This window comes from Lepisma saccharinum, chromosome 28, assembly GCF_977018435.1.
Source record: "Lepisma saccharinum chromosome 28, izLepSacc3.1, whole genome shotgun sequence".
NCBI classification, from domain to species: domain Eukaryota; kingdom Metazoa; phylum Arthropoda; class Insecta; order Zygentoma; family Lepismatidae; genus Lepisma; species Lepisma saccharinum.
The window spans coordinates 15,287,235-15,313,095 of record NC_139256.1 but is presented as its reverse complement, the minus strand read 5'-3'; the positions used below and the strand labels follow the sequence as shown (position 1 = coordinate 15,313,095).

The window sequence follows — 25,861 nt, the reverse complement described above, 5'->3', positions numbered from 1 at the left end:
TAAATGTTTGATTAACAGATGTATCGATAGGGTAGTTTTTTATCATCTAAAAATAAAGCGACCACCCCAGTTGACCACGTGTCAAAGTAATAATATAAACCTTCAAAGGGCCAAAAAATTGTAATTTGGTAATTTTTCACGTTTGTTATGTGTGTTACTTAATGTCGAAACACTTACGTTTCTCATTCCTTTTACTAAACATTATTTAACACTATCTTGTCACTAAATTTGATACCGAGACAACTATACCATCTCTAACGTATGTGAAGTAACTCCAAAATGATAGCTTGTAAAAATAGTATAGGTCAGGTCAGAACGGAATAAACATGTAAGTTAAGTAGGCTACTGAAAGTTAACAGCCCATTTGACCCCCTTAGCGTTAGTTATTTGGTAATAAATTATGATATAACTAATAATAATAATGTTTTGAAGTAATGCTTCCCGCTTGCATATTATAATGACGACATAACAATGTTAACAGACCGTGTAGCTATAAACACTGGGGGGACCAATGAACTTCAGCAAGAGCTGGCGGTGTTCCTTTGAAGATCGAGCATCGTTACTATGAATGAAGAAGATGCGATGAGGGCATGCATTTCACAACACGTACAAGATAAATATGATATCCAATGGCCTTATAACCAAGTTCTACAAGGAAAACAACTTGGCTCTTTCGCCACGTGCGAAGGTGACAAAATATTACTGCGGTTGGTAACAAGCAGGGGCGGGTTTGAGCACAACTATATGCTTTATCAGGTATATATACGTCCATACCGGTGACGTTTAGAAATGCATGTGACTGCCGCATATGTTAGAGGCCAATTTCATTTTTGGAAAACAAAATTCCTTGACCTTTCTATAAAATAAAAAAACTTCATATTACGATAAAAATGTTTCCATAAAAGCGAATATTCCCGAATAAGCAGATTCAAATTTATAAATTTTGACAAGAATTTTTTGTGCAAAAAAAATATAATTTTGTCATATTTATACCACTTTTGTAACTTTGTCAGAAAAGTAAGGACAGAAAGTAATCTTTTGAAGTAAATTGTAATGCGTGGCTTTTTTAAGTAACTTCCCACCTCTGGATTACGTAGTGCAGAAAGAAGTCAACACAATGTGGTAGGAAGATTATCATTTATAGATAAAATTGTTACTTCATTATTCAAGCAGAGTTTCTACTTAAGACATAAATAAAAGAATAAATCCAGACCTTACAAGCTTTTAAAATTTATTTTCAAGGCAACATTTTTATTGTGGATACAATTATTGTAAAGATATTTTAGAGATTTGATCTCATCGTCAAATTCCAACAGTGTTATTGCAAAACATGACTAATATTTAGCATGGCGACTGAATCAATTAACAGGTCCTCTTTTGTTGGCAACTATGGCATTTTAATCCTTATAAACATGCTGGAAAATGTGAATGTTCAAATTGATTATTAATAAGACAATATACTTCATGTATATCCCACTGACCAATCTCAATTGGGGACTTCGCTGGTTGATAGTGACTATAAATGAAGATGAATGCTTTGGAAGTCATGAGAGAGAGTACCATATATAGAATCCCTTAGCCTGGATTAGAACAGAGGGGCTCTAGTTTAGGGTCACCAACCAATTTATGTTTGTTACATTGTTAAAAAATGGAAAGATTCGTTTCAATGCAAAAATGCTCGTTTCTCGTGGACAATACCTTTTGTATTCGACTTTTTTTTTGTACAGAATCGGAATGTTTGCAATATAAGTGTCCGCTTTGGCACCTAAATGTTGTGTATGTCGCTGAATAGCGTCTAAATATTGAAGTCCATGTTAGAACGCACTAGTTTCAAACCACTAATACAAAATTTACTGCACTTTTCATGGTAAACTAACTATGTACTAACTATTTAGGATTCAGACTAATTAATATTGCTTGGGAACTAAATGCGTAAGGTATAACACACTGGCAAATTTAGGTTTTACCGGAGCAAATCTGATTGTGGGTGATTATGGCTTTCTTTTAAATTTGTTGACGCAACTATTTACAATAATTTCACTGAATGTGGTTCTTTTTAAATAGGAAATTGGTGTCAAAGTGGTAAGGGTTTTTAACTCTGGTACTACCATTCTAGATTCGGCAGAGGTTGATCTCATTTATGCAAAATAAATTCCTTCACTTTGCCAGGTAAAATTTAACTATATTTCTAGATCATTCTGCCACGCTTAAAAATACAAAAAAGTTGATCAAGTCTTCCATTGTTGATGCTCAAAATAAATAAACAAAAATGAAACATTTATAAGGAATATCTCCCATCAAGGGACTAGTTTTGAAAATACATTAAATTTGCTGTTTGTTTCAATATTATTTTCTGATATTTACACCAATTTGAATGTTTTAATAAAATTTCCACTTTTTCAGGTCATTGCGGAAACATTGTGTGTTTCCATAAGTGCATCTTCATATATATAACTTTTTCCAATCCTGATTTTGTAGACAAACACTAGACAGTTATGATGAAAACACAAGTTAATGTTTGTGAATGTCTTGTTGCAAATATTTCGAGTCAAGTCTCATTTTTCGCGAATGTCAAACGCACGTTTGACTCCACATGTCAATAACCCTCGATAAGAACTTACATCCTATGCTGATATCTTAACTCCGGCTTCGATTTTGAGGAAAGGATACCCTTATCGCTGCAAACGTTCTTATACGGAACTAAAACGTCCATGTTGGGCGAGATAAGCCTGAATGTTGGCCGAGAGATAATGAAAAAGGAAAAATGCGGATCTTCATAAGGCACAAGCTACATTCTCCTACTCGACACTTCGGATTCCAAAATTATTTTATGTTATTAGGTATAACAAACCCAGTCAAACATACCGAGTTTGTGCCGAGTAAGGTATTTATATTAAACAAGCAACGCATAACTTAAATACGGAATAATTAACATTGGTGCAGTCTTCAAATTTTAAAATCTTAGTTTAGCAACCTTTTCGAAGCAAAATTTCCAATGAATACACTAACAAAACAATGGGTCATATGGACCGCTGCGAAAAGTCAAATTTAAAAAAGTTATAGTATGAAGTGTGCTATACCTACATTGAAAATCGTGTGACGTCACATTCGTGGGTCATCATAAAATATTAATATTTTTAAAGAAGCACAGAGGAAGAAAAATGAAAGAAGGAAATAAAAGCAACTGGCAGAGAAATAGAAAAACGGATAAAACTGGACGAGAAAATTAAATTAAATCGTGACAGAGAGCACAATGAAATATATTCCAAAATATGGGGAGGAAAGTGAAAAATCTAGAGAAAGTAGGACAGAAAATAGAAATAGTGGGAGGTGAGGAATATCAATACAAAAAAGGAACCAAGTTATAACAAGCAATTTTCCCATATTCCAAAAGGATTAAACAAACCTCCTTGACCATTCCTGTGGGTTTATGATTTTAACTCTGTAATTATCTATCTACCACTTCTTGGGACATCCTATGATATCACATTGGTGTAGAGAATAGCCAAGAGCCCCTTCACTACATGACAAAAAAGGGGAGGGTACCTGTCATGTAACGGCAACTTTATGCCAATGAACCAAACTAAACGAATACAGTTTTCAATAAACAAAACAAGGTACTTACGTTTTGCCTTTTGTTTCTCCATTAGCATTAATTGTTCATGTTTGTGCCAAGCGTCGGGACGTTTGGCTTGCACCACCACCGAGCTATCCATTGCCCGTGTGGCCACCGGTAGCACCTCAGCATTCAGGAGCACCATCGAACCATGAGGAGCACCAAATTGTGATTTTGGCTCCAGAATTGCCGCCTAGTCGTGTTTCTCAATCAAGAATACACACCGATGATAAATTCGACGCACTTTCAACACTTGCCATCAAACACACTGTTTAGTAATCTATGTATCTCTTTCCTTTTCACGATGAAAATTGTGTCACACACTGTTTCAAACTATGGTTTCCTCACTACGCCTTGCTAAAATACTGTTACTAAGCGAAAACACCAACTTATGGCTGAGCTGGTCGAATGTAAACAAAGCAACGTGTACGTATACTTCCTCTAGTTGCTTCATAAATACACCTGTGAACTGTGTATTAACATTCCTTGATGATAAATAACTGTGTGGTAACTATTATTACTTGATAGATTACTGAGTATTTTGCCGTAAGACCCCGTTCGGTTGTGTTTCAAATGAAGGTAGCTTCTCGCAAACGCGCTACACTTCATTCAAAACAAACACGATTCGAACACAAAGTTTAAGATTGGGGAAGTAGTTACACCGCTAATAACATTCTGCACATTCCACTTTGGCTTAAAATGTGAACACTTCACAAATATTTTCAAGGTAACATTAAAATAACGGTTGTTCACTCGTTCCCTCTCTCTCGCTCGTCACATCTGATATGCGCACACCCCCGAGACAGTGAGTGGAATGGACTCGCCCGATCGGGTCAAAAGCACGAAGGCAAAATAATAGAACGAGGATTATTCCTGGGAAGTAAATATTCCATAAGGACTCTGCACTCGCTTCAGCAAGGCTTCATACACTGGCACTGGTGTCCGTCACTTCGTTCTCGACGCGAACAGCACATTAAAAACCCTCCAAAGACCCCACTGTTGGCACGCTAGGCTAAAAACCAAAAGAACACATCCGATATTTTTTCCTGGTACTCGGAGGACAGTTTCTTCCACACGCACAATTCGCAGGCTGTAAGAGTGCGTAGCATGGTGCGTCGGGGTCTGATAGTTCCAAACGTAGCAATTCCAACACTAATACCATTCACTGATAACAAACACTGGTCGTATTAGTAGACGCACGCCCCGCCGCGGGTAGGTTCCAACATGGCAGTCTGGCTTCGGATTCGGAACTGGCGTGTTGGCGATTCACGGACGCAGTTGCTTCGCAGGAACAGCACTTCGTGGGTTGGCGACGGACGTTGCAACGGATCGTGATGGTAGACGCTGGCGTTGCCTTGCAAAAAAAAATCCGCATCTACCGCAAGCCAGCTTGCACAAAAATTTACAAGTTAAAAAGACAATCCTGGTAACACCAACACTACTCAATATTCAAAATTTATTGACTGCGAGCGAGAGGCGTGGTTAGGAGCAAAACACTGGCTTTGATTGATGTCTCTCGGCGCGATCCCATGCGATGAGTCTCGCGCGTTACCATTGGCTGAAAACTTGCTGTGACATCACCGTGATCTCCATGCAGCCAATGGTAATTTCGTTATCTTCTTTGCTGCGTTATGTCTCATCCCACCATTGGACGAAGCAGCGTTCGAACTATCAGCACCGCGTGGAAGAAAACGGATTTTGTCATTGGCGTGCTGTGCTGGTCTGCTGGATCGCTACGAATTCAATCGCGGCGAAAGATGCATTTAAAGTCTTTCCTTCCGTTCTTTTTCTGAAATGTAAAAGCAGGCATCTAAGTAACAACGAGCAAAGCTAGTTCAGTACGCATAAACATCACGGGTACCTTTTACCATTGTACGAAAAGGAAAGCATGCATTACACAGTACATTCTTGTCTACCGCTCACGCGTCAGTGGTGCCAACTACGCACCATAAAAGGGACCAAATCTTGACATATTATGATGCGTGAGTTCAGATATACTGTAATGACAACGGAAGTACGCAAAGCGCTATGGACTCTTGAAATGTCGCACGTGACTAATAACAATTGGGTGTCAGGGAAACAGTAATAAAAAGTCGGGAGCATTAAAGCAATGGTGTTGAGTACAACACTAGAAAATTATTATTAAAAAAAAAAAACAGTTTTACAACACAAAGAGAAAAGTTACCATGTACCGTTATTTGAGTTGGTTGTCGGTGAAGGGTATAAACAGGCGGGAGTATAAAGGATAGTAAATTTACTTCATTCCATTTCAGGTATAACGATGACGTGGCACAATTCTAATTACGAAGGCTTTTTTTTTAACATTAAGAGTTCTGAGTTCATATTTGCATTTTTATCACAATAGTAACTTTTAACCATATTCATTTTTTTTTCTATTTTTGTTTTTGTTTAATTGCCAGTTATTGTCCCGAAAGATGCGGAAGTGAAAATTTAAAATATAAATTTACATTTTCGTAACTATGGGCGTGGTTCAGAATACCCAACACTGGCCATGCATGGAAAAAGTTCTTAGATCAACTCGCTGTGGTTGACCCAGGCCTGAATTCGTATATGTGGAGGTCCGGCGTAACTTAATCCCCCCCCCCCCAGCCCGTATATACAATTTAATGTATAACTTGAGGCCAATTTGTCAGATTTTATTTATGCGTGTTTTTCATTTCGTGTCTCTTATCAAGGCACGCCCCCAAGGAGAGTTTGCTTGACCGATGAATCCCTACCCCACCCCCCCACCCCTCTTTTGTTTTGTTGACATTCGACTATTTTGAGAGTGTGCATTCTGCTTATTGCAAGCGCTTCTTTCTAGCTTTTCAAGAAATCCGATATAATCAGGAGTTTATCCAGAAATTGCCATCGAGGAGGGGGAGGGTGGAAGTTCACATTGAGGGGTGTAGGGGTAAATTTAAAGCAAAAATTATCATAACTGGTGCCTTTGTAAAAGAAATTAGGGGGTTTTGAAGCAGGCGTGACGCTCTTGCCTGACGGGTTGAAAAGGTATTGCTTACACACAAAAACTCACAATTAATGTTATCCTAGTCCCATTCATTATATATCTGATAAACGGGCTGTAATCGTTTACTAAACGCACGCGGCAAGATAAACAAACAAAAAAAAAAAATGAAAATGTATTCGGACTGTATAGGAAATATTACTTCTCAGTCATTCTTGATAGCCGGGGTCCGGTACTGTGGGTCCAGCCGCCAAAAAACGTGGGGTACTTGTCAAGGGTTTCTGGGTTCGAAACTAGTACGTCTGTGTTCCAGTGGCGGACCTAGAAGTGACACTTGGGAGAGGGCAATGTTAGTCTCAACGAAGCGAATAATGATCTAATTTACATTTCCATCATTTTATACAAACAATGATTTATGAACTTTCCCAAAAACCCCTAACAACACCCAGTTTTTCTCTTGCGACAGCTTCATAAAAGCCTAATATATTGCAAGTCTTGATATAAATTTATCGTTAACACCGCTCCCCCCTTCTTGATTGAGAACTGTGTTGACCATATAGCGCACATGGAAAACAGAGTCCTGTTCAAATCTCGGGTACGATATGAATGTTAATTATGTGTCAATTGCAGTGGCGGTGATTAGGGGGGCGAGGAGGGGCAGTTACCCCCTTTGTGCCACTTTTGCCCACACACTATGCTAAACCTTATCTACAAAGGCAAGTAAACTGTCCTTACCCCCCTAGTTTTGGCACCCAATTGCCGCCACTGGTTAATTGTTTACATAATCGCGATCATAATCCTAAAGGTACACCCAACGGCAAAAGAAACAGTAGGCGAATTGTCCACCACAATTTTCATTCGGTCTGAATTACACAGTCTGATAATTGATAACAATGAATTGAAACAAAGACGGCAATAAGCAGAGAACAATGTCTGCTTCGAACCAACATAGTTTCATTCCTTAAAACAGCACAGGATGTAGAATAAAAAAGTAGTAAAAATAGCGGTGGACAATTTGCTTACCATTATCTTTGCCGTTGACTGTACCAATATAAATCGAGGAAAAAAACAATAATATATTGTCGAGAATCACCGCCTATAATACCAATAATAATATGCCCCAAGAATATGATAGCAAAAGGACACACAGAGCACTTGTCACCGATAGCATTATTAACTTGGGAGTGACAGCCCTAGGGGGAGGCAGCCCCCGATAATCTCACCACCCCCTCAGCAAAGAAGAAAAATCGATTAATAACTTGCCTTTTAGCCAAAGGTAGTGATTGCTGCTACAACTGTTTCAAGCATTCCCATTGGCTGGAAGCTTTTTGGGGTAGTAAATAATCTGTGGTGGTTAGGTTAGGCTAGTTGGGTTCTCTTAGAAGAAGACGACGAAAAATGGTTGTAGCCAAAATATGCAATATTCGTACGGCATTAAAATGCCACTGCAAGAGATAAAAAGTGTACTTTCGTTTTACTTTCGTCCAAGTGAAAAATGTTCCAGGTTTTAATACACTTTTGTAACTACTTTTCTAACATTTTACTTTTATCGTTATAAAAAAAATTGGTAAAAATGTCATATGCGGGAAATGGATTTCTTCAAATTCACAGGAGAAAGTACTTACGGAATTGAGTTTCTGTGTAATTTCGGAAGGTCGTGGAAGTGTTTTCTCGCATTTTTCAATGTATTTGGCCGCTAAATCATATATTTTTCTATAATAATGTCCGTCCGATGCACGAAAGCTGTTGCTTGCATTTCTATCCATGTACTTGAACCGGATGTTGCGAGCATCTGATGACGTAATCCCCGGCAAGTGTTTCCAAACGCACAGTTTTTTTCACTATATTGTCCAACCTAAAGCAACGTAACCTAACCTTACCGTGATGGTGCGTGGGGCTATCGTGAATAGTTTTGGGGGCTATTCGTGGATGGCAACAGGTGACGGAGGAACAGTGTGGGAGGGAGACCAGCAGTCGGTAGGTAAGCCAAGGCCCTCACGGGCTGTAGAGCTATGGGTTATTATTATTATTATTCGTGGATGGTTATACAATCCAGAATGGTTTTTGGGGCCATGCGTGAACGGGTTTTGCGGCTATGCGGGAATGTTTTTTCCGGGAATGGTTTTTGGGGCTATTCGTGGATGGTCATGCTATTCCGAATGGTTTTTGGGGCTATGCGTGAATGGTTTTGGGGGCTATGCGGGAATGGTTTTCGGGACTGTGCAGGAATTTTTCTGTTAAGAAGGGTGAAACACTGCTTTGCCGTTTGAAACACAACGCTAGTCAAGATTTGCCCGCCATTTTGCGTGTTCAGGAAGCGAGAAAAGAACGAACAATAATTACTCGATATGTCGACAATAGATACTAATTTCGTTAAAAAAGCTAAATCCTTTGTTAAACAATGTTTCGCAATGCAGAATAGGTAAGTACGAATGTATAAAAGTAGAGAATGAGCGAGTTAGAGCGATTTCCCGCATATGATAGTTTTACCAAAATGTTACCATATTCCTGCCTCCCCACACTTTATTTGGCGTCGTCACTGGCATTTGGGAGGGGCCATCGCTCCTATCGCCCACCCCGTGGATGCGCACCAGCTGTGCGCGATATAAAATTAACAAAACAGAAAAAAAGATGTTCGGCTATTGGTAACACGCACGCACAAACTAATTTACACAGATAAAACTTGCACATAAAGCCCGGCTAGCTCAGTCGGTAGAGCATGAGACTCTTAATCTCAGGGTCGTGGGTTCGAGCCCCACGTTGGGCGAAAATTAATTTTAAACATATTCTTTTAAATTGTGAATAAGATCTGCAGTTTATGTTCATTCGACAACTGTAATGCTAGGCATTCATTGAAGAACTGTTCATTTCAAACGCTCATTGTAAAATCTCTTCCGCGCGTGAACGGTTTAAAGTACGCCATCTTGAATCGCGTTTGCTAATTACCAGACATGTCCTACGAGGTGACATGTCCTATCACTTTCGGTTCAAAAAGTTAGAAATTCACGGCAATTGACGTCACAAAATTGGCGACTCTTACCGCTCTTTCTGACCAATTAAAATAGCCTATATTCAGTGGCGGTGATTGGGTTCCAAAACCGGGAGGGGGGCAAAGACATTTCAAAGGTTTTTCCCTTTGTAGATAAGGTTTAACAAAGTGCGGGGACAAAAGTAGCGAAAAGTGGGAGGGCAACTGCCCCCCCTCGCCCCCTAATGGCCGCAACTGTCTATATTTCAAAAGCTTCAGGGCGCGAAATCATGGAAGACTGGTGGGAGGAGGAAGATTCTTACACACACATACACTATGTTGATTGATTTAGTTTATTTTACTTCGCGTTTTGTGCCTCTTGGCTAATTTGCGAAGATGGGGATGAGTGATGAAATTGATGAATGGACTTTCACAAACAACCAAGCCCGAGCGGGATTCGAACCGGGAACCTTGGCGTCGCAGCGCGATGTGCTAACCACTCGGCCACAGGGTGCGGCACATACACATGTGTTTGTGTGTGTGTGCTATACATATGTATGCTATCAAATGTAAAAGTAAATTATTAAAAATTTAAATATAGCTAGGTACATACAGGAATTAATCTTTTACATGTATGAGGTGTTTATAAAGTAGCATATTAATTCCTTTAACCAACTGGTTCAAAGTGTGAATAAGTTACAAAATAGTTGAAATTGTTTAATTATACAGGGTGGCTCAATAAGTCACTTAACACCCCCAGTACAAGGCCACTGCGGCATGGAACGTGAAAATGGCGATGACCAATCGTTGCCTGGCCAAGGGGGAACCACATTGACGTCACCCACATGGTCGGCAGCCATCTTGATGTCCGCCATCTTGAAATCAACTTCAGAAATTTAAATGGGAAGGGGGTCGTGCGACATATCAAAATGGGCTAGAATTTCACCAGGAAAACAACTGTGACACTTGTTTTCACCTAATTTTAGTTTTCATTTATTTTTGTTAATACAAATCAATTGAATATCATACTTATATTTATTTTGCATTATTGTTTTACTCGCATTGTGCATTGTTATTGGTGCAACACCAGTGACGGCGCCAGCGTAAAATAAGTGTGGGGGCTACAAATTTTGGAGTGAAATTCTGGGGGGGGGCTAACTAATATCGGCTAAAAGGTATTTAAGTAATACTTTAATACGGTATAATTTTATCAGTGGCATACGTAGTTTACAGTCAGATCCAAAGATAAATCACTGAGATGTTATGTTGCATTTTGTTCCACAGGCACGAATATTTTATGTGAAATAAAATGCAATAATTGTATTGTTTTCTTTTCCTAAGCCATTATCGAGAGAAGTATCACATATTTACTATTCATATGAACAGTAAACAAAGTACACCATAAAAATACACTCATTATCAACTCGCAGGATATATGTATAAATACTACACGTAACACTCTTTCTATGTAAAGAATGTAAGTACTTCTTTGTTCAAATAAGAAAATAACCACAGCAAGAAACTACGATAACGTACCTCTGTTTTTATGAACAGCTACAACCTTGTTTCAATCCAAAGATTTGCAAGCTATTTCTCAAAGGACATAATACGTAGATATGGCATTCAACCTCTTATTACCATTTCGACTATGAAGGCAACACTTGATTTACCGTAAGCAGTCGTTGATGGGGGTGGGCACATTTCAATAACACAAAACTTATAAAGTTCGTAAAAGGCAATTTTAAATATTCCAACCATTGCAAGCAGCTGCTGAAGGGTTTTGTTTTGTTTTGAGTTCGTTTCTGCCTCAGTGTGCCATAACTCTAAACTGTTCAAATCACTATTCGCGATTAAAATTACCACCTGAGCGCTAGTGTCGCTTCCAATATGGCCGCTCTAAGTAGGACAAATCTTTGTTTACATTCAGCAGTAGTACAAAATAGTAGCGTGTTGTCATGACTGCTATGGTAGAAAACGTTTAAATTACGCATTATATTTAAATATTGCGAATGCGATGTGAATTCCAGGTACTCTAACAAACGTGAAGCTGCACTGAGAACGAAGGATTTAATTATGATAGGCAAAAATAACATGGAAAATGCAGACGAAACTATGTATACGCACTGGTTGTCCAAAGCAGTGCTGTATCATCTGCACGTCATGTTGTAACTGGGGTTCTCGGAAATTATTTGAAAATAAAGGAATTGAAATTGACCTGTACTTGAAAAGCTGGGACAGGAGAAAATTGCGAACATATCGTTGCAGTTCTTTCTCGAAAGAGAAAGGCTGGTTTAATAATAATATTCACGATTTCATGACCAGGCTATACTCACTGAAAAAAAAAATCGTACTGAATGAAACATGAAAATTAGCATGTCCACTTTTTTTCTGGTTACATTTGACATTAATTCGTTCTCAAACTATTTTCATCTTCTCTCTTAATCGACTTGCACCTGTTCCAAATTTCACACATACGTAATACCGGTAATACATGGACGCATTGGGTAAGACGCTTCATGATTTTTCGGGAAAAAAAGCTTTATTTATAAAGTACAATTTAAAACTTTACTTTCATGAAAATATATATATATATCGAAAAAATAATGTAAGCAGACTCGTGCATTCTTCGTAATTTCCTTGCCGAATTACAGTGTTATATCCCCCATACCAATCTTCTGTCAATTACGTTTTCCTTGACTTATTAACAAATTTCATTTTGTTGATTCCACGGGGTGGAAACACATGAAAACTTTTAATTTGTTCTGACCCATAAAACGATTTAGAGCAAAAGAAACCTGAACAGTAAACCTTACTCTCTCGCATATTCCCCATGCTTTAAACGACTTCTACACAACGTATCCTACTTAGATTACTTCCTGAAAATCCCACCAGATGGCACATCGGTTAATTTTAATCGCGAATAGGGAGTGGCGAAAGATTGTAGCTTTTCGTGCTTCAGAAAAGCGGACTAACTTAATAAAGTAGGTATCAAATAAATAATACCACGCTTGAATAGAAAGTATGTTAATGATACCATTTTCTCTGCTAAGATGAAATATCTTCTTTTTTTCTTGTTCAACAACTGGAATTCAGAACTTAGGGATAAAAATGGGGAGGATGCGAGAAATACAGTCCACTTAGGAGGTGCCACTCTCAAGGAACAAACATATTTTCACTGCAATTCACCTCCACTAGGAGACAAATACATTGACATAATAGCAATGAATTTAGTTGCAACTCTTGCGCTGGGAATTTTTATTAGTGAAAATACCTATAACTGCCGGATCTACATACAAATCTTGCCCCCCCTGCAATATATTGCCAAAGCCCCCCTCTACCTATCTACCTTCACACACACACACGCCCTGTATATATATATATACAGTCTCCGGCCAAGGGAAACGAAACTAGCTGGGAAGTACGATCCAAACGCGAGAGGGGAAGCAGGTAGAACATTCACGAAACCACCCTGTAGCATTTTGCTTGTATGGGTTCGCTTGTTATGATTATTACTGCTTGCTGTGTGTGTTTGTGATGTCTCTTGCAATTCGTAACAAACCGTTTTGAAGTAGAACAATGAAAACTGACGTTTTGGTCCCTGTTGCACATTCTACAAAACGCCCTCGATACAATACACAATGCCACAAACTATTTAGTTACTACATTTTCTTCATTATATTTATAATGCTATTATTAGTGAATACTATTATTATTACTGCTGTGCACATTTGTGCTAATTATAATATTTACTGAAGATCAATTTAATGACACAAAGTAAAGTTACTGGTTTACAAACAAGTTTATCTACTAGTGACATGATGAATACTTTCCTGACATATTCTGCTCTCATTCTGTACCCTTACATAATTCGTAAACATCTCTACGTATTTTGGCGGCGATGTTACTACGTTTAAATCTTCATTGTTGTTTCCACAGCAGACCATTTTTACGGAACCCACTTCCTGATCAAAGTGCCATCACCCCTATTTTGCCAATGAACACGTCCAGTTGGCGCATGCGTACTTCCGTCCATGGTCACAGCTAAGGCGAGAGGTGTCAACTGTCGTCATTTCACAGTGCTATCGAGATTGCTTAGATAACAAAGCTAACCGCCTATGAACAAATGGATTGCGGCGGTTTGAAGAGTTCACTGGAATTTTTTTTCACGGTTAGTCTTTTAAATTACATATTTACTTTCCTAGAATGAAGTATGTGTAATTTGTTTAAGCAAGCGTAAAAGAGGGTTTCTTAAAGTACTCGATGTTAGGAAACAATATGATTATATACTCGGTGCACAACCCTACAATCTGTAATTCTGCCTGCGGCCATGCTTATGGGCCCCATGAAGTGTAATATCCTTCAAGGTGGGTCCCGGACAGGAAAAGGTTGAGAAACACTGGCTTACGGGGAAGCACATTGATGTGTTTCAAGTAGACGCCCGCCATATTGAATGCAACTCATTTTTTAAAAAATGGAAAGGGGGGTGATGTGGTATATATTTGACACTGTTTTCTCACACCTGGAAAATGATACATTTGTTACAATCATGTAATCGTAACTTTTTCCTGATTAAAGGTAGTTTGAAGAAACCAACTCTGCATTTCTCGTGAAATTCTAGCCTCATTTGATTATAGTCTGACTGCCACATTGGAAACCCGGGGCGGGTGTCTAAGATAGGAATTCTTCCAGCTTTGTCCCCGCATAAAGCAACTCTAGGGCCCACCCAGCCTTAAATCAAATGGTACCCGGTGGGGTAAAAGCGGCCGCAGCGTGGTGCTGATCACATCACCTATGGGCGGCATCGAAAATATGTGTGGCTCTATCCCCACATACCCTAAATGTGCCTACATGGCACGGTGCTATGTGCACAGGGAACTTTCACTTTACCTCTATGTACCTAGGTATAAATTGTATTCGTTTCTGTAACCCTGAGTAACTACCTTTATTTTTTACATACGCATATACAAACCCTGTACTATGTCAATGGCTGAGGCCCCCCTAAATGCTTACTTGTCTCCGGCCCCCCCGCACTGCGGGGTTTTGCGGCTTGTAGATCCGGAACTGCCTATAACTGCTGAATATTTTTTACTTTTAAGAATATATTGTGCATAAATACTGCATATAATTGGATCAAGAGTTTTAGATTTGCTTCAAAGATTGATTCTTCTGCACAGAATCAAGTTTGTCAACCATGGTGGTACTGCAGAAATGATTTCCTAACCTCACAAATTATAATTAATTAACATGTAGGACTAGGACTGCGAGCAAGAAAATTGCCCAAACCTGCTGATATTCGCACCGTATTTCAATGATTACTTGATTGAATTTGTATTAATGTGTATTATATGCACAGAGGCTAATCGGGACGAGAGCTACAGCTTCTAGTGGAATTGAATTGATTTGTTTTTTGAAGTCCACTTTATGCACAGATAGGTTAATCGGGACTGGACCTACAGTTTAAAGTGGGATCCGAACCACTGTGCAATGTGCCTCCACATTACAAGTTGACGACGTTGCCATTACGCCATAGGGGAAGCCCTTCTAGTGGAATCTGAATAACTTAATGAAATGTTACCTCCACTGGGATCGAACCTGGGACTCCTTGATTTGAAGACAACAATTCTATCGCTAGGCTGGGAGGACAATTTTAATATTTCCAATGTTTTAGCGTTTAGGAATTAGGTAGTTTGTATACTCTTTCATTCTTTAACTTCGTATTTCTCCCTCTCGAATATTTGCAGTGATAAGGATAGGAAGGCTTGTGTTGCTGCAACCTTCGGGTTTAAGAATGCTGGAGAATTAGTTACTTAAGAATAGATATAGGTAACGATGAAACCAATGAGAGAACATCTCTAACTCTCATGCAATTGTCGGTACTCCAATGAGGAATTAACAAACAGAAAGGAAATATGAAACTTCTATAGTGGACCAAAGGTGAAGTTCCTCGTGATATTTTATGAGTGTTACCAGTGGTATTTTATGAGTGTTACCATATAAGTAGTAATAGACGTTGCATAAATCTTCTTTGTTACTGTCAAAGTCGTATGATCACAATAAAACCTTATCTTCCAATAAGTTTCGTGTAAATAAGTACCCTAGATTAAACAATTTATATTTAATTTTAGTTATTTTATTACTATAATTATTTAATTTTTGTACTTAGTAAGTTTTTCGGGTGAGGGGTCCGGAGCCCCCCTAAATACGTCCTTGATTGTAAACTGAGAGTTAATAATCGACGGATCCGGGTTCGATACCCGGTGGAGGCAAATAAATTGTTCATAGCCGACTTTAAACAGATTGATTTGGTGTTTTAAGTCCACTTTATGTACAGTAAGGCTAACCGGGACTGGACTGTGCATAATTTGGACTTAAAACAACAATTCAAAATACAAATATTGGGCGGAGGAGGCAAACAGAGATCCTAATTTCAGACAACTTTTGTAGGAAAGTGATGAGGACATTACGACAGACACCATCCGTGACACAGACATCCTGGAGTTGAGGCGTTCAATATTGAAACAAACTTGCCTCTTGTGATGTAATAAATCTTTAAAGAACTATATGTAGGGAATGGCGGAGATTGGGTCCCAAAACCAGGGGGGGCAAGGTGGCAAAACTAGGGGGGCAAAGACAGTATATTTCCCTTTGTAGATAAGATTTAGCATAGTGCGGGGCCAAAAGTGGCGAAAACTGAAGGGGGCGCCAACTGCCCCCCTCGCCCCCCTAATCGACGCCACAGGGACGTGAAGTTTTTGTTTTAACGATAACACCGAAAAGTTGAGGAAAACAAAGTAAAGTGTTTAAAACAGTGGCGTATGCTAAGTCTAAAATCTGGGCTATCACACTATGACACCTGGTCCTAGGCTATGGAGGAAGGGAGAAGACTTGACGTCTTCAAGGAAGCCACGTTGCCATCCCAACGGTAATCAGGTTGCAAACTCCTAAGAACTCGGGTTGCCAACTCCTAAGAATTCAGGTTGCCAACTCCTAATAATTCAGGTTGCCAACTCCTAAGAATTCAGGTTGCCAACTCCTAAGAATTCAGGTTGCCAACTCCTAATAATTCAGGTTGCCAACTCCTAATAATTCAGGTTGCAAACTCCTAAGAACTCGGGTTGCCAACTCCTAAGAATTCAGGTTACCAACTACTAAGAATTCAGGTTGCCAACTCCTAAGAATTCAGGTTGCCAACTCCTAAGAATTCAGGTTGCAAACTCCTAAGAATTCAGGTTGCCAACTCCTAAGAATTCAGGTTGCCAACTCCTAATAATTCAGGTTGCCAACTCCTAAGAATTCAGGTTGCCAACTACTAAGAATTCAGGTTGCCAACTCCTAAGAATTCAGGTTGCCAACTCCTAAGAATTCAGGTTGCCAACTCCTAATAATTCAGGTTGCAAACTCCTAAGAACTCGGGTTGCCAACTCCTAAGAATTCAGGTTGCCAACTCCTAAGAATTCAGGTTGCCAACTCCTAATAATTCAGGTTGCCAACTCCTAAGAATTCAGGTTGCCAACTCCTAAGAATTCAGGTTGCCAACTCCTAAGAATTCAGGTTCCCAACTCCTAATAATTCAGGTTGCCAACTCCTAAGAATTCAGGTTGCCAACTACTAAGAATTCAGGTTGCCAACTCTTTTTTCTCTTCAGTATTTTACTTTCTAGGCTTCAGGCATCGCAGATAGCGTAGCTAGCCTGTAATATACGCTCCTGGTTTAAGATGCATTGGGTAGGTGAAGGAGGCAAGTTTTCTGTGTTTCGGAATCGCGAAATAACGCGAATTATGCCATTTTTCAGAATAACACCGAATTTCGCACTTTAACACGAAACATTGAGCGAAATATGCAATATAAACTTGGGATAACACTTCTATTTCACAAGAAATACTCGAAGCGCTATTACAGTTCAATTCAGAAGAGATTGTCACGCTTGCAGTTTGGCGCAGGCCGACTGCACACTGTTTAACCTCGTTCTGAAATATAGTTCGCTGCGGGGATCTTCCCAGAAGGGAAGTTTCGTAGGAACGGGAATTTTTTTTTAGGGAGAAGCACCTGTTGTGTTTCGGGGGACGGAAAGGGGGGGCTTATATGTGTGTGTACACAAAATGGTATTTCAAGGTCGCAGAGAGATCTTTTGGCATTGTTAGGGAAATGTGATGTGTATGATTGTGTTGAAAGATTTGGTTATCATTCAATAAACATTTCGTATTAAGTGGCTGATGAGATTAAATAGGTTTCTCAATGGAAGAAATTTGGTCATTTTTCACAAAGGTAAGCCATAATTATTTATTCTTGTCATTAAAACTAAAATCTGTCTCAATTTTCCAGAACTAAAAAAAAAAAAGTGAAAATCTTTAGCATAGGAGGAACAGTATAAATGCATATAAAAATAACACGGATTTTAAATTAATAACACCGCGAAAAACCGCGAACAAATAACATCGAAATTTGGGGGAAAACAAAACGGGAACTTCACGTCCCTCACTACATGTAATGGTACTTCGTACGATAAAAAAGGAGGAAATAATGTCTCTGTGCCGGAACAAACTTCATTCTTTAGTCTTTTAAAAAAACAAACTTCGAGAAGTTTAATTGAGCAGACAACTCTTCTTAGATCGTAAACTTGGCAGTGTTGCATCTGCGCAAGCCACGCTCGGGACTAGCGAAACCAATCTTGCTTCTATATTGATTGCGAATCAGCCTTTTTGCGTGGAATTTTTTCGCCTCTGATTGCATAACGCCGCACGTGCTAATTCTCGCCGTCTTGGTGAAAAATTGCGACCAGGTGAGAATCGATAATCAATTCGAAATAACCCCACATCTCCGTCAAGCCGAACCTCCCCCGCTTTTCTTGGTTACAGCATACCCCAGTTGGCAACACCGCTAGAGCTCTGGAGTCGCTTCACCCCCCGCACCAGATGGTAAAGCACAAGCAGCCATCATGGCAACTCAAGGACTGGCGAGGTGGAGTAACAACCTTTCCGATTCAGAATCAACGTAGGCGACTTACCGCCTTGTCGTGCGTACTGCTTAGCTTTTGAAACTCCAAAATACGAAGACAGAGCCAAAGACAACGTGAAAATAATATGGTGCCATGACATACTACGTGCGCGTTTAATTTTGAAATCACTGCGTCGTTCCAACTGCTAGTGGGCAACGGCAATTTCAAAACACTGGATGTAAACAAATTCTTTCACTTTTCTTCCCCGAACTTGACATTCTTGCGCTTGCATTGCTTCAGTCCAGTTCTGCCCTTGTCAACAACTTTTAACAAACAAAAGAAATTCACTTCAGGTGCACCTCAACCCCTTGCACAACGAGGTTAGGTTCAACGACTCGTAAGAATTGTGCTAATAATGCTTCTAATGAAATGACGCATCAAGCTGTGTCCCTGGGGACGAGACTAGAAAATGTAAACAACATCATTATCAGCTGGCCCCAATGACTGGTCTTTTCTTTTATTTGTTTTGCAGAAAACAGTCCATTCACAGGATTGGGTCGCAAGAACTTGTAACCTTAAGTATTTTTCAGCAGCTACAACTTGTTTGACAGCTATCTAAACTCTCAAATTGCCTAAAATCTGACAATATTATGCAGTTCTGTTAAGAATTGTCTGTGAGTAATGTGTCATCAGTTTGTTGACAATTTTTCAACAAACCTATACTTTTAATACAGTTAAGAATGAAGAACGTCAAAGTTAGATAGTAAAATATGTACATAAACTGACTTTTAACAAAAATTAAAAGTATTAATTGGTGTAATATACTTACTATATTATTAAAAAAAAGATACGTCGACGCAAATTGTCCATGAATATTTTCAATAATTTTCCTTTTACAGACACAACTATTTTTTGCCTTGTGAAAGTTTTGTTTCACTTCACCCACCCCACATTAGAAAATATGATCGACAGTGCTGTTTGTTTTTTTAACTTGACAATACTGTCACCAGCAGCGTAATTTGGGGCCTAATTTTGGGAGATCCCAAGTTTGCTCCATTGTCACAAAATTCTATCCTTATTACATACTGAAGACGACAGGAAAAGTGTTTGAAAACTGTTTCTGCCGGAAAGTATACACAGTACATAAACACCGCTAGCCTGCCGCTGTCGCGCGTACGTACCAGTGCTGACATCTATTAGCAATATATGGAGTTTCTGCCTAGTACACAGCTGATAGCTGCACGCGACCATTGCACAAGGATATTTAGCTGAGTGTAACAGAACGCATAAAGACGATTTCGAAGCGTTCTCTATGTTCATACATGGAAGCAGTGTTACTGAAATTATACGTTAATGAGTACTGAATTGATGTAATGACATTACTCTTTGCTAAAGACGTTATGAAACTGCCGTTTTCTGCAATGCTCAGTTTAGTTTAGTTTAGTTTAGTTTATTTGCGTCCAAGGACTACCGGTGTGTACAAATTACAGTACATGGTAATATAGGACATGTCAATACTTACATTACAATACAATACTACATTAATAGATTTTACAAATACAAATTATATAGCCAAAAATTGTAGAAAATTGGGTCTTACTCTGGTATTATATCAAAATCACAAAAAAAATATAACATGAGAAGATATAGAACATTACAGCCTACTTCTAGGTGATACTAATTATCTACTTTCATTTGACATTTAATTTTACAAGAATAATATGTGATTATACTACATTATGTACACTTGTCTTATGTAAAACTTGCTTCCATGTATTCAGCTATAGAATAAAAAACATGCTTCAGAAGCATTGATTTTATCTTGTACTTGAATATCATCAATTTTGGTTCCTTCCTCATATCTTGTGGCAGTTTATTGTAGAGATCTATGGAAGAGTTTAAGGGACCTTTCTTACATAAGTTAAGGCGGCAGTGTTTTATGTGAAGTTTGTCTTTATTTCTTGTGTTTAGGCCATGTATTTCCTCATTTGTGGCAAAGTTGGAAATATTTTGCTTAACATAAATTAAGCATTCATAAATATATATGCAGGGGAGAGGTAACACATTAAGTTTACGGAAAAGAGTTCTACATGAATAAGTTTTCTTTACTCCAGCTATGATTCTTATAGCTCTTTTTTGAAGCATAAAAAGGACATTGGAGTGGCCCTTGCAGGCGCGGAGCGTCCATGTAAGCCGTGTAAGCCGGGCTTACACTTTATTAGTTCTAGTAAAATGTATGTAATTATATGGCAAAATTCGTAAAAACTTCAAAGTTCATCTCGGCCCGATGCCAGTCTTCGAGATACTGTTTGTTAGATTGCAACACTTCAGCACCAGATGGCACATGAGAATTCCCGCCTTTTGCTTGGGGAAAGTTGTAAGCCGTCTGAATGTTGCCTTACAAATTTCTGACCGCGAAGGAGCAGTGCCTACCGTCGCCCACCGTATCTCGAAGGAGAAGAGTAAGGAATATAGGGAGAAGAGCGCGTCGAAACCCTAGGTGTGTAAACCTACTGGCAGAGGCTTACAACAGCGTTGCAAACCTCATGTTTAGAAAAAGTGTTGTTCATGGACGTCCGCAGTATTTCTTTCCACCAGGGAGGATTAAGCAAAGTATTTTTTTTTCAGGGGTTAGGGTAAACTAGGTATATTTCCCTTCTCAAAATATACTAATTCAATTTGAAGTTAACATTTTTCTGCAACGCCCTTACAATAATTAACAATTTGATGTGACTGAAATGAAATTATATGTGTGAAAATGGCTGACATTCATTTTTCAGGAAGTGTCTCCTCCCCTTGCCCCTTCTGGACATCCATGGTGTCGTTTAAACTCCGAAATTATGCTACATACTACTAAATTGTTCTGGGATTTTCATATTATAAATATTAATTTATAACAAAAACAAATATAAATTCGAATGGTTCAACCAACGGCATGGGTTCCACGTTACGTGAAAAGTTTGAGAAAATTCAACCACAACGAAAAGCGGCCCTGTTGTTTTATTTATATCTCCAACTTACAAACGACTTTTTAAACTTGTGCGAGATTTAGCACCATTATGCTTGGGTTGGCTTCACTGAATACGCGACAGCGAGACACAGGTCCTGCAAGAGGAGGGGCTCCAGCGTTGTCGGGTATGAATGGTTGACTGCAAAGGAAATTTGAGCCGGTGGTGCTTCAAGGAGGTTTTTTTCCCCAGGAACAGGGAATTCTGAAGCAAAAAACTAACTGGAAGGGGAAAAGGAGAAACCTAGAAATGAGCGGGATACGGGAAAACTAGATACACATTGATGTGCTAAATTCTTGTTGTTTCTGTTTTTCGCTTGTAGGAGAGCATAAACATTAGACATATTAAGACTCTGTTTTCCGTTTATGTATGAACTCAGCTGGTAATAATTGAGCTAAAAAGTGAAACAAATATTAATGAAAACTGAAGATTGAACCAATTTTACAAATTTCATGTCAAATGTGAACCAAATATTATTAATTACATAGTCCGTGATTCAAACACTCTTCGAACAACGTACGAAAAGCCTGTTTATGATCTTTTAGGTGCTAGATTTGCCTTTACACTATTCTAAGAAAGCACTTACATGTCCTTTGATAGAAATTTCTGGATATATCCCTACAATTTGTGAACATTTCTTTTATATTGTATTTTTTTTTACTAAATATAGGGAATTTTAAGGTAAGAGAGGGAATTTATTTATATCCGAAAGGGATATTCCCCTCACAGTCCGAAAGATCACTGCTTTGAGCAGTGACCGATTTTGGATCTGGTTTCTTTTTGTTTCCCCCTTCTTGCTGTGTGTTTGTTAAAGTCTCGAGGTATTGCTTTTGCAAATTCCATCTATTGAAAAGCGGACTGTCGTCCCTGTGCTGTGGTGTGATACAGTAGTGAAGTGCATTATGGAATAAAATGAGTGTGATTGTGCGTTGGGGTGGAGAACTTGTTGAAGACGCCGTTGTCCAGCAAGGATTTTGCTGCCAAGAATAAACTTGTGGATATAGGTAGGCCCACCCCTTCCTTCTCTAGCGCCGATTTTGCGATTCATGATACGGAGCTGATACTTGGTTATGCGGTTGTAAAAAGTATTCAGCACTTTTCTGTTTTCGTTTGTTTATTATTATTCATTTTATCTAACTTTGCATATTTTTTATCGATACGTTACTCATTGTGATAGGAATAACACTGACTTAATTATCAGATATCCAGAATTTTTAATATGGTGAAAAATTCCAGGGAACTGTTCTGGAAAAATTGGGGGAGGGGTCAATGTGTGTAGATAAATCACTAACCATGTCAGCCCAAAAATAAGCACAACGGGAAATAGCCTTCGTCATGCTAGGCTTACACTGTTGGAAAGGTCACGCTCCGCCACTGCGCCCTTGTTACCCCAAACCATAATCCCGTATCTTAGTAAAGCATCAAAGTTTGCCATATAAAGGCACTTTACAGTTTGGGTGCTTGAGATGTCTACCATTTCTCGAAGGGCATAGCACACACTACTTAATTTTGATTGTAGTGTGTTTATGTGTTCTGTATAGCTAAGGTGTTCATCCAGAATGATACCCAGAAATTTTGAATTTTTTCTAGGCTCTAGTTGTGTATTCCCAGATATTAGATTGAGGCTTATTTGGTTTCTGGTTTGGATTGTAGAAAATGTAATGTAATTTGTTTTTTTGCTGTTGAGGAGTAGATTATTATTTAAAAACCAGTCATCTAATTTGTTTAATACGTTATTAGCCTTAGATTGTAGAGCATCTTTGGAAGTGTCTGTTACTATAATATTTGTATCATCAGCATATAATATTGCATTTGCCTCAGGTATAACATTTGGTAAATCATTTATGTACATAAGAAACAAAAGAGGGCCAAGAATACTTCCCTGAGGCACCCCACATGTTACACTTTTCATGGTGGAGTGTTGATGTATTACGTATCCTTTTGCTGTGGTGTGAGCGATTTCTACAATTTGTTTTCTATTCGTAAGGTAAGATTGAAACCACTTTTGTGGTAGTCCACGAATACCAAGTTTTTGAAGTTTCCACAGCAATATCTCGTGATTTACAGAATCGAAAGCTTTTGATAGGTCACAAAAGACTCCTACCGTGTGATTACAATTATTCAGCGATTGTGTGACACATTCAACTAAGTCTGCTAATGCTGTTTTCGTGCTTCGTTCGGACCTAAAACCATGCTGTGACAAGCTTAAGATTGAGTGTTTACTACAGAAATTTTCTACTCTCATCATTATTGCATGTTCAATAATTTTTGAGAAGACTGAGAGTTGCGAAATGGGCCTGTAATTTGATAAATCCTTTGGGTCATTTTTCTTCAGTAATGGTTTAACAACAGCTATCTTTAGCCTGTTTGGGAAAATACCCTGTTCAATGGAATCGTTTATTATATGTAGTAATGGTTGACATAGGGAACTATAACATTTCTTAATTAGGAAGTCTGGTATTTCATCAATGCCGGAAGATCGTTTGTTTTTTATACGCCTGAAGATTATCTTTAATTCCTGTTCAGTAATGGGGGAAATGAACAAGGATTTGTCATTCACTGTTATGTGTGTAGAACATTCTTCTGGAGCGGCCATAAGCCCATTCCTTCTATTTGGAACTGCATTTACAAAATACTCATTGAAAGCATTCGCAACATTAGGGGGATGTTGGACTTCTTTTCCATTAATGCATATCACCATATTATTACGTAAAGATTGGTGTTTTGTTGATGCATTTCTTATAATTTCCCACATTGTTTTACATTTATTGTTTGAATTATTGATTTTACGGTCATTATGATTAATTTTTGATTGGTGGAGTACATTTTTATATATTTGCTTATACCTCTTGTAATATTTCAGAAAAGATGGATTGGGATTCACCTTACTTTCAGAATGGAGCATTTTTAGTTTTCTACTTGAGATTCTGATTCCGTTTGTGACCCATGGTTTACACTCAGTGGATATGTTTACTTGTTTAGGTGGAAAACATTCATTATGTAACAAGATAATTTTGTTCAGAAAGAGATTAAATTTTTCGTTTGTGGAAGGTAAGTTATAAATATCTTCCCAATTTTCGCTGTTTAGTTTTCCAATAAACATGAGTATAGAACCTTCATCATATTTACGTTTCTGCATTTTTAGTGCCTTTCTATGATATTCAGTAGCTTCTCTTTTACATGTGAGACATAAAAATTGTGCTTCATGGTCAGAGAAGTGGACTGATATGTTTTCACATTGAAACTCTTTTGAGTGTACACTTATTAACATGTGGTCTTTCGTTATGCGCGTGGGTGTAGTTACAATTTGCTTTAGGCCAAAAGTGTTTATTGTGGCTTCAAAGTGCAGTTTCCGTCCTGTATTTTTTAGAAAATCAATGTTTAGGTCCCCACATACCACAATTTCACATGTATAACTTTTTAATTCATCTAACAATACTGACAGATTTTTTATGAATATTGTATAGTCTGCATCAGGTGTTCTGTAGCAACATACTATTATTAAATTATATTGTGCAAGGCGTACAACACTAACTTCAAAATGTTTTTCTATAGGTCTCACAGTTTTGGGGACAATTTGTTTGGCAATTATATCATTTTTTGTAAATATGCCTGTTCCCCCTCGTTTTATTAGAGACCTTGATGAGAAACTAGCTAGGTGGAAATTTGGAATTTGAAAGTAAGTAATTTCATCTTTGGACAGCCAGTGCTCAGTAACACACAGTACATGTGCATCTAAACATTCATCGGTTAGGAGCATTTCTAAATCTAACACTTTGCCTGTAATACCTTGAATGTTTAGATGCACAATATTGCATTGTATAACTCTCTTCTTCATTTGAGAGAAACTATTGGGTGTAAGACCTTGTTCCTTAGGTTTAACATTTACAATATTTGTTGCATTTTTAAATTTTACAATAAAAAATCATCTTTAAATTTGCCCGGAACACTCCTTATTCTTTCGGATGTTCGTGCAGATGGTTCTTTTTGTTTTACATTAACTCTTTTATCATTTTCCATTTCCTTGTCTTTTTCATCTTTTCTCACTTCACTGTAATCTTCATTTTCTTCACTACCTTTTTCATCACTTACCATTTTACTGCATTTTTCACCATTCATCACAAGACAGACTTTTCCGCTATTTACCACATCACTATATTTCTTTCCATTTACCACTTCACTTCCCTGATTATTTATGCGGTGCCATTTCAGTTCAATAGGATTGCACTTTCTTCTTTGGTTTATAATATATTCAGTTATCACCGTAGCTATTGCTTTTGACACCTTTTCTTTTCCAGATCGGTTCAGATGCATGCCGTGATTTGTAAAATTGTTTCTCTCTAGCCTGCTTACATCAACAATATCA

General features: G+C 38.3%; 1 protein-coding gene and 1 non-coding gene across 4 annotated transcripts in view; one reads left to right on the top strand and one right to left on the bottom strand.

Annotated features, from left to right (window-relative positions):
- Positions 1–25,861, bottom strand: part of mnb (minibrain) — a 366,137-nt gene that overhangs the window by 262,951 nt on the left and 77,325 nt on the right. For 2 of the 3 annotated variants that reach the window (XM_083114150.1, XM_083114151.1), the window contains exon 1: positions 3,626–5,104. The exons of the other annotated variant lie outside the window; for it this stretch is intronic. In XM_083114150.1, coding sequence (XP_082970276.1) covers positions 3,626–3,761 — 136 coding nt within the window. In that variant the 5' untranslated portion in view covers positions 3,762–5,104. Of the gene's footprint in view, positions 1–3,625; positions 5,105–25,861 lie in introns of those variants that run through there. 3 annotated transcript variants of the gene reach the window in all.
- On the top strand, positions 9,279–9,351 carry TRNAK-CUU (transfer RNA lysine (anticodon CUU)). Its single transcript has one exon. It is a non-coding gene; the product is annotated as a tRNA-Lys (tRNA).